The 10,000-nt window shown below is 42.6% G+C and overlaps 1 protein-coding gene across 1 annotated transcript in view; it reads left to right on the top strand.

Moving 5' to 3' along the window:
- Nucleotides 1-8,606, top strand: part of LOC147011735 (solute carrier family 22 member 6-B-like) — a 65,413-nt gene extending 56,807 nt beyond the window's left edge. The window contains exons 8-10 of the mRNA XM_085857658.1: nucleotides 7,290-7,398; nucleotides 7,514-7,711; nucleotides 7,966-8,606. Coding sequence (XP_085713784.1) covers nucleotides 7,290-7,398; nucleotides 7,514-7,711; nucleotides 7,966-8,059 — 401 coding nt within the window. The 3' untranslated portion in view covers nucleotides 8,060-8,606. The remainder of the gene's footprint in view (nucleotides 1-7,289; nucleotides 7,399-7,513; nucleotides 7,712-7,965) is intronic.
- Nucleotides 8,607-10,000: the final 1,394 nt, after the last annotated feature.

Consider the following 10,000-nt stretch of genomic DNA (forward strand, 5'->3'; position numbering starts at 1 on the left):
CCCTACCTTGTGTGTAGAGGGAAGACACCGGGGTGCGTTGCGATGTTTTTTTTTAGTTCGATTAATAAATCATTATTTCCCCTCCATTATGATCCACGGTACCATAGCGCTTGCAGCCCTCTGTTCCTGGCCACAGCGCCGCAATGTCCATCTACTGTCTCCGGAGGCTCGTTTTTCGAGGCAAAATCTTCGCATTCGCTGTTCCAGTTCCTCGGCTTCCCCAAACGTTCCAATTTCTTCTTGACGGGTCCAGACACGCGTGGATTGGGTGGGCTTTCCAGGCCTGGCCGAAACCCTGCCCAGGAAGGGCGGACCCAATGAAGGCCCTGTCCAATCAGGACGGACGATTACGTCGGCTTCACCAAGGTCCCTCCCCGACCTTGGGGATCTATAAATTACGACACCATCCTCAGAGTAGAGTGAGAGAGTCAGAGAGTTCGTTGTTGGTTGAGGGAGGACGAGGTTCGCTGGTTGGATTTGAAAGTTCGTTCATTCGTCCGTTCATTCGTTGGTTGTGAGAGAGCTGAAAAGACCTCGACCAGGCCTCGGTCGGGTCCTGCTCCTGTCTGCAGCCCCGTTCATACCTTGGACTCCGCGCTCTCCACCCCCTCCTTGGTAGACATGGTCCCAACACGTGCGGATGTGGGCCGAACTGCATGACCTCTGTCGGGTGCCGCACCACGGAGCATCCCTTCCCTCGGAACGTTCAGGTACCAAAAGAACTGCGACCTCAGCTCCCTCCCTCCGTGGCTGCAAAAGTCCTTTGCCATTGAACTAGGTTTATTTTGTCTGAGTGTGTGGCGCCTGGCCTTTAAGTAAATTGTGTAAGATTTTTGATTATTGTAATTGTTGCTTGTATTAATCTCGCGTAAGTCTGCACTGTGTCTGCTTTTATAAGTTGCTGTAAAAATTGTCGCACTATATCTCTCTCTCTTCTTTCCCCTGCATAACACACCAATAAACTTGTTCCTGTACCACATGATTTTACTCACCTAGTATAAATAAATGATTGTAGAAATGTTCCCAGTTCGTTTTTGTCTTTTCCTTCATTGGTCCAGCATGGTGCAGATCTAAGTTTAGCCGGGTCTTCATCCCCAAAAATCTGTTCATTCTCGCTGGTACGTCCTTGGCAGTTCCGCTTGGCTGCATCCGATCATTGGTAGTTGGTACTCTACCGTAGTTGGGAGAGTGATCTGGTTCGGGCAAGGCATACCGAGGGCGTGGTTCCCTGGTAGTCGAAACCATGTGGTTAATTAGGTAAACTGATTACACCTGGCAGGAAGACAATACGCTACGCAGTTGAGGTATTGGGCGTCCACAGTCGGTTAAGCGACCCGCCGCGTCACGGAATTATCCGTGAGCGACGGCCTACAATTCCGGGAGTCTGGTGGGAGACGACGTAACTTCCCCCACCTCGTGGTCGTTCTCTCCACCAGACCTCCGACCCGCAACAATATGTACATATTTATGTTTATATTGTTGCGGATCCGGGGTGGCGGGTCCTCACCAGACTTTGGCGCCACCCTCACCACGACCGTCTCCGGGGGTTTATAACGCCAGCCGGCTCGGCACAGGCCTCAGGTCACGCGTCTTCAATCGTGATACCAACGTAATACTTGTACCTTACCAGTTGGGGAAATAGAACCCCGGTTACAGACTGGTTTTGTCAGATGCCTAGCGTTTTCTGCCAGTCTGTAACCATTTTGGTTTTATATGCCAATCGAACGGATCGTTCCTCGACGCGACACAAATTAATCCATAGCGGCAACTTCATACGAACCAACCAGATTTATTGGGGAACATCGGGGAACACGACACAAGCAAAACATTCACGACAATGTTTGTATTAACAATCTTTAACCCGTTCTTAACTAGGGAACTATGGATTACAGGTTTCGAGGGGGTCGCAACCGAGATATGCCTTATACAACGTGCAGACAAGACAGACAGATAGCATGCAGATAAGACAGAGTACTTGGTGAGGTTTCATGGACGAGAGGGAAGTGTCAAAAGCACGAATGTCGCTCGTAACAAGCGGATGTCCACGGATTCGAGCCCCCAGCTCGAACTCGAACACACCTCGTGGCAGGACAGTGCTCACCTTCCTTTTCCGCACCGCATGCGGTCTCTGCGCGCTCTGACCCCGCATAAGGTCGACGGCACAAGACAGTCAGATCGACGATGGGCCTCAGCTGATTTCTCTCAAGGTCCAGCATACAAATCCAGGCCTGCCCTGTTCACCAGACAAGGCCCAAATTGAGGTGTCGGGCTCCGGCAAGCGGATCGGCAAACGTGTCGAGCCGTGAGGTGAGTAAGGACCGTCAGAGGCTCCGTCGTTTCCTCTCTTGCCTTCCCGCCTCGAAGCCCGACTTCTCAACTCCGTCCTCTCAGTTTCTTTCTCTGCAGAATCACATTTTCTTTCCTTTTCCACACTCGCCTCTCAAAGCCGGCTGCCGTTTCTCTCATGGCAGAATCACCTCCTCATAAGAGTCGATCACCGACTCGACATGCAGGCCACCTCTCCCACTGCCCAAAAAGGCAGACTCGACGTGCAGGCCACCTCTCCCACTGCCCAAAAAGGCAGACTCGACGTGCAGGCAGCCTCTCTTACTGCTAAAAATGCAGACTTGACATGCAGGCAGCCTCTCTTACTGCCAAAAATGCAGACTCGACGTGCAGGCAGCCTCTCTTACTGCCAAAAATGCAGACTCGGCACGCTCAGGTTCAGCGTCTCTCCCGGCAGATCCAACACTGTCCCTCCTTCGTTCGCTCACTTCGAAACACTCGCTCCTCCCCCTTTACGAAGCGACAAACTCTTCCCCTCAGTTTCACTTCCTCTTTTTGGCCACACCCTCTCAGCCGACTAGGCGGGGCCTCGTCCGGGATAGGGAAGGAAGAAGAGGGAGCTCTCGATCCACCACCACCGCACAAACAATAAACAGCCTCTTACATCTCCCGACACACATGTAACGTCCATTTTACCCAACAACCAAGCTAAACATGCATTTAATGGGGGATCTGAGCTAATCCTATATTTAGTAGCCTAATAAGGGCCATTTCCATTACAATATATACGTGTGTGTGTGTGTGTGTGTGTGTGTGTGTGTGTGTGTGTGTGTGTGTGTGTGTGTGTGTGTGTGTGTGTGTGTGTGTGTGTGTGTGTGTGTGTGTCGTTGGAAATGGAACGGAAATAAACCACCATGGGCTAAAAGGGCACTTGGTGGAGTGCATACCTCCACCCCATAATGCATGATCTACGAGAACTTATCTGGCCTAATACATTTTTAAAAATATCATTCATGCTCTATATCGTTTTTGAGCCCTATTTCTCAATGGTAAAGATTCACTTAAAAAATTATCAGATCCAGATCTTCACCAAAATTGAATCAATTCTTCCTCGTCACACACCAAACATGTCCAGCAAGTTTCATCCGAATCCGTCCATTAATTTTATCGATATCGTGAGACACACACACATATATATATATATATATATATATATATATATATATATATATATATATATATATATATATATATATATATATATATATATATATATATATATATATATATATATATATAGTTTTTGGCCCTATCTCGCAATGGTGAAGAATAACTTTAAAAATTCTAGAAGTCGGATCTGGATACGGATCTTCACTAAAATCTAATCAGTTCGTCCTCATCACACACCGAACCTGTCCAGAAAATTTAATCTGGATCCATCCCAAACTTTTTGAGATATCTTGTACACAAACAGACAAACAAACAGGAATAAGATATCGTGCAGAGCATGATACTTGCAAAATCCATAAAACAAATTTGACCTCAAAAATAATTGGTGGTTGAATTCAATGAACAAATATGCAACTCCTCTTCAAATTTCAAGTGAATTGGATGAAAATTGACAATTTTAGAAATTTGGCCTATGTTGACCTTTTGGCCAATGTGGACCTCCAAAGTAAGAGGTGGTTGAATTCAGTGACCTGTGATATATACAATCTTCAAATTTCAAGTCAATCGGATGAAAATTGAGGATTTCAGAAATACCACTTTAGTTGTTGACCTTGAGGCTATGTTGACTGGTCGATGTTGACCTCAAAAATAATTAGCTGGTTTAATTCAGTGACCTGAATATAAATCCTCTTCAAATTTCAAGTCAATCGGATGAAAATGTAGGATTTTAGAAACACCACCTTAGTTGCTGACCTTTGACCTTTTGACCTCAAAAACTATAGACTTTCCCCTTTTGATAAACTCTACCATGTGATGAAGTTTTGTGAAGATCTGTTTAAAATTGTGACCTGTAGGTGGTGACAGACAGACAAACACACAGAATAACAAAATCGACTGACTGATATACTTGAAAAATCTTCGATTTTGGAAGTAACAAACAGTCAGAAAGGGGTGAAAACATAACGTCCTTCACTTTCGGTGCAGAGGTAAAAATACACAAGATCGGGTTTGTCGGTCAGCTTGGATACAAAACTTGATACAACTGAGTGTTAATCAACCTTAGCGACTATGGAAAGTGAAAACAGAATTCAAATTGAATTTAAAATAAACACGTGAAGCCGCTCGAAGCAAAAATCTCCATATTCTGGGAATCATTCCCAACATCATTATGCAATTTTCAAACCCGCGTTTATGGCCATGAAATAAATACTATAAGTGTGTGCATTTAATGGCTGTATCCAGGACAGAGCTGAACCCCAACTAAAAAGGACCCTCGGGCCACCGAGAAACTCAATCACTCGCTGCCTGCAGGTCTGCGCGGCGTCACGTGACCAGCCAGCTCGCCGTCCAAAATGCCCGAACAAAATCTTAAAACGTCCGTTTTTCACCGGAATTCTTTCAGATACTTGTACAGCACATCCCCAAACTATCTAATATATATATATATATATATATATATATATATATATATATATATATATATATATATATATATATATATATATATATCTCACAGACGCTACGAATAAGCAGTCCCTAAGGAGGACAGGTTACGAGGTAAAGCAGTGAACGGAAAGCATGTGGTGCCCCTTCCAGAGTCTCACGGTTATTTGAATTGAATATATTTTCCTCATGAAAAGTGTGTTTCTGAGCGGATTTGCATGAAAATTGTCTTTATTAATTGTGGAGCTACACCAGTATGTCCCAAAAGTGAAAACAAAAATCAACGAGAACTGAAGACAGCCTCGTTATATGGCATGGAAACAGATGGAAGCCCATGGACACTACCCCTCGCTGAAATGCATTCCGCACAGACCGAGGATATAAACATTCAATGTTCACAAAACTCGATGCAACCAAGTGTTAGTCAACCTTAGCGACGATGAAAAGTGAAAAAAATTTAAATTGAACTTAAAATAACCATGCGAAGCTGTGTTGAAGTCAGTGGACCTCGTTTTGCCCAATAAACAGGGCCAGACAACAGAGGTAACGAGAAACTACTTGGTCAAATTAAATCTTCTTAATAATCCCTATGAAACCCATTATGCGTTATAGCCGTCCGATGCTTCCCTATAGGCCATTCGACGCATCGGTCATTTTGCACTTGATGACCCTGTAACCAGGACCGGATTTACTTGCTTGTGGACTCTAGGACAAACCTTATCAGTGCGGAATGCATTGCAGCGAGGGGTAGCGTCCATGGGCTTCCATCAGTTTCCATGCCGTATAACGAGGCTGTCTTAAGTTCTAGTTGATTTCTGTTTTCAGTTTTGGGACCTACTGGTGTAGCTACACGATTAATGAAGACAATTTTCATGCAAATCCGCTCAGAAACACACTTTTCATGTGGAAAATATATTCAATTCAAATAACCGTGAGACTCTGGAAGGGACATACATATATATATATATATATATATATATATATATATATATATATATATATATATATATATATATATATATATATATATATATATATATATATATATATATATATATATATATCGTAATATTGTAATATTGTAATGTAAAAAAAAAGGAATTACAACATAATGTAACACATCAATAATTTTTAATCAAATTAGTTCCATATCAAGTACATCAAAGTACATCAAAGTAAATGAAGTTCCATATCATGTACATCTTACACATAGGAATAATGGAAAAATACAATGAAACTGAAGCATAACAAATTTTGCAAGCACAACTATGTGAAATTCAAAATGACATTTTCCTGCTTTTTTCTATGGCAAATTTGTCAATGATACTGTTTGCGTCAAGGGATTGTAGGAGGTCAGATAATAAATCAGGTAAGCATAAAGTAATAATAAATTAGTTCAAGTCTAGTATAACAGATACCAATATCACAAAATAAGAAAACAAAAACACACATAATATAACAATGAAGTCCACTAAATACAACACGTAATGTATATAATGTATAGATAGATAGATAGATAGATAGATGGTGGGAAACAGGCATTTAAAAATGTACTGTTATATTTTTCGTTACCTTATTTATTTTATTCATTTTACTATAGGGCCTACTAGCCTACTCCTTGGCCGATGAGAGAACCCACAAGTCCCCGGTGGGCCCCCAGTTACTGGTGGGCCCTAGGCCAATGGCCTATGTTGCCTATTGGAAAATCCGGCTCTGCCTGTAAGCTTGACCCCGAGGCGAAAATGCGAAAAAGGGCTCAGACGATCTACAGAGAGCAACTAGTATTATCATCGTGTCAAGTTAGAACTCAATCGGCCGAGACGTCTAGGAGAAGATAGAAAAATAAAAATTGTTGACGGACAGACGGACAGACGGACAGATCTGAGGACATCGAATGAGAAATTCCAATGTGCTCATGAAGACCAAATAATAAAATCAGTTTCTCACATTCTGTGGATGTGGTTTTGTTGTTGGTGATAATCCACCCTACGTCCTTGGTGAGACATGTCAATTTGACTATCCCATCATTATATTACATCATGTTGATTACTGCCATTATCCTGAAACAAGTCCAAAGATGGCTTCCTTCTTAGGTAAGGAATTGTCCAAAATTGAAACATATGATGTTCTTTAACTTCCTTCATGCTGCAGAATCTCCCACGAGAGAAGTCAGTGTGTTGGAGCTGATTTGTCAGATCTGACGGGATATAAAGATGATCACTTGTTCAGGGAAGTGAGTGGTGGGGACTTCCTATTCGTCTGGTACAATGTAGCAATTGCCAGTATTGCTTGCTATTTCAGTTACACATTCGAGTTTTTAAGGAAAAAAAAGGAATAGGAATATATTTGTTACAATATGATGAATTCCATTTGCACTTTATATTCTGCAGAAATGAAAATTGTTCATGCCTCACTTGGAGTTATTGGGAAAGGAGCTTTTGCAGGTTCCTTTAACATACTTTATCTCTGTACTGGAGAATTATATCCAACTGCAATCAGGTAAGAGCAAATGGGAATGAGAACTGTATGAAGACAATGATGAGGGCCTTGTGTTATCCATTTTGGACAATTCTCAGGAACTCTGCTATAATATATGTTGAATCTTGCATTGCAGGCAGAATGGTCTTGGTACGACAGCCACCATGGCACGAGTGGGAGGAATGTTGGCTCCGCTGATTTCTATCTTCCAGGAAGAGTACCCTTTCCTACCACAGATTGTCTATGGTGTGGTGTCCTTGTGTGCAGGACTTCTAGCTTTGCTGTTGCCTGAGTCACGAAAACGGCCACTTCTTGACACTGTAGAAGAGATGAGGTGGCAACAGCAGTGATCAGTCTTGCTCTTTTTTGTATTCCTCTTTCAAGGCACATTGGTTTTACAACCAAGTTCATCATTAATTTACATATTGCTTGCCCCAACATACTTTTTTTTTATTGGTGCAAGCTGCTTGCAAGGATAGCAGCAGGACACACTAATATCATGTATTTTACATCATGTGTTCCTTTGGCTCTGAGATGATCTCTTCCTGTCGTCCTCCTCTCTTCCCGTCTCTGCACCTGATCCCGCAGCTATAAGGAAGGTATTGAGCATCTAACGACTGGCAAGAAAGAGTCTGAACTTCAGGAAGTCACACACAATGTCTCCAATAATAACAAACAATAACCATCTATTTAAGTCTCAACATCTATGAAAATGATTAAGCCTGACATGGCTGATCTTTCTTATGAAATTGATAGTTAACCCCACTTTCTCTCATTAAGTTAGCAGAACTTATTTGAATAATCGAGCCCAAATGTTTTATCAGTTAACCCCACCACCCCCCTCAGTTAACCCCCTTCCCCCAACCACAATGTTTTGTTTCCGATGGAAGTGCTCCTTAATTCCACCTTTAGCCATTCAGCCATTCCTTACAAAGGTCTATTTTCAGGAATAGAAAAAAAACTTTTACACAAGTAGAAAGTGAAACCAAAACGAAGGCAACGTCGATGTTTTGCCATGTCCTTATTTACTTTCCAAAAGCATTAGAGTGTTGCACAAATACTTTTCAAGGGCTTGCGATTCATAAGACAACATTTATAATCCCACATTTTACATTGCTAGTTTTAGCTTTTTAACGAAATGACCAAAAATGGTCTCCCACACAAGCAGAACATTCACAATGAGTTCATTACCCGTTCACCTTCAATAAAGTCAAGATAACCCAACAGAATCTTATTTTCACTTCTTTGTTACCAATTTGAACTGCTGGCAAAGTAATATATGTATATATTACATATATATATATATATACATATAAATACACATATGTATATATATATATATATATATATATATATATATATATATATATATATATATATATATATATATATATTGTTGCGGGCCCGGGGCCGGGTGAGAAGACCACGAGGGGGAGGAAGTTATCTCGGCTCCCAACAGACTTCCCGGAATTGTAGGCCATCACACACGGATAATTCAGTGGCGTGGTGGGTTGCTTAACCGACCGTGGGCGCCAATAACTCAACCGCGTGACCTAGGGTCCTCCCGTTTTTTTTGTTTTTTTTTCTTAAATTCCGAATCACATGTGTACCTAACCCTTTTATTGTCTGTGTTCGGCTAACCTGTCCTAACTGTCTATTCCCAATCCCCAAGGTCCCTTTTGAAAGGATTGAGAAAGAGACAAGTGAATCTGTCTCAAGGCCCAATGTAGCCTCAGAATAGCTCCCACAGGATTCAGCATTTCCAAGATGAGTCCAGCAGCCTACGGACAGCGAAGGGATGGATGGTGTGAAGGGGTACACATTTCCTATCTATCATACCATTTTATTAACGTTATATTAATATATCCCCGGGGCTTTTCAACACGCCTGTCTCTTTAAACTATCGGTTCAAACAACCATGATTCCCGTCGCCTGTGTTGGTGTTCGTTATTAATTTGGGCCTGACCCACAAATTTTCTCTCGTGCTCTTGCACAATTTCGTGGCTGGGCAGCGTGGCTCCATTGGCAGGGATACCCATCTGCCGAACTCAAACTATCCCACCTCCAGGTCACTGAGGCTGTCTCCGAGCCTACCTACTCCATATGAACATGGGGGATGCCCTTCCTGGCATCTTCCCCGTCGATGCCCACATGGCATTTTGGTGCTCCGGGTCCCGTTTCCGTGGGCTATCCGTGCCCATTAGACTAACTCAGTGCCTTGGACCCATGACCTACTCTGGCCGACTACTCCGGTGCCCTCTAGTCAGTAGGCATATTTCCACAGCCATGCTCCCAGCCGGTCAATAGACTCCTGCACCCTCCAAAAAGGTTTTGTGCCTTCGTTCGACACCAACAACAAACTGACATCTGTTTTGGTTAATTTAACTAACCCACTAACCAACATTACACTAACCCCGGGTTCCCTTGGGTGGGATTCACTCCTCCCCACAATCATTCATTCGCACCATGCATTCCACATTCACTCCACTCACACTCGGGCCCACTTACCCAAGTTCACTCATCATGTTTCTTTCTTCTGTTTTTTTTTTTTTGTTTTTTTTCAACACACGAACAACTACGTACCCCTAACTAATTAGTGCTCCCCATCATCCTTTACTCAAAT

The sequence above is a fragment of the Eptatretus burgeri genome, chromosome 15, assembly GCF_056783735.1.
Source record: "Eptatretus burgeri isolate ZD-2024b chromosome 15, Ebu_testis_v1, whole genome shotgun sequence".
Lineage (NCBI taxonomy): Eukaryota > Metazoa > Chordata > Myxini > Myxiniformes > Myxinidae > Eptatretus > Eptatretus burgeri.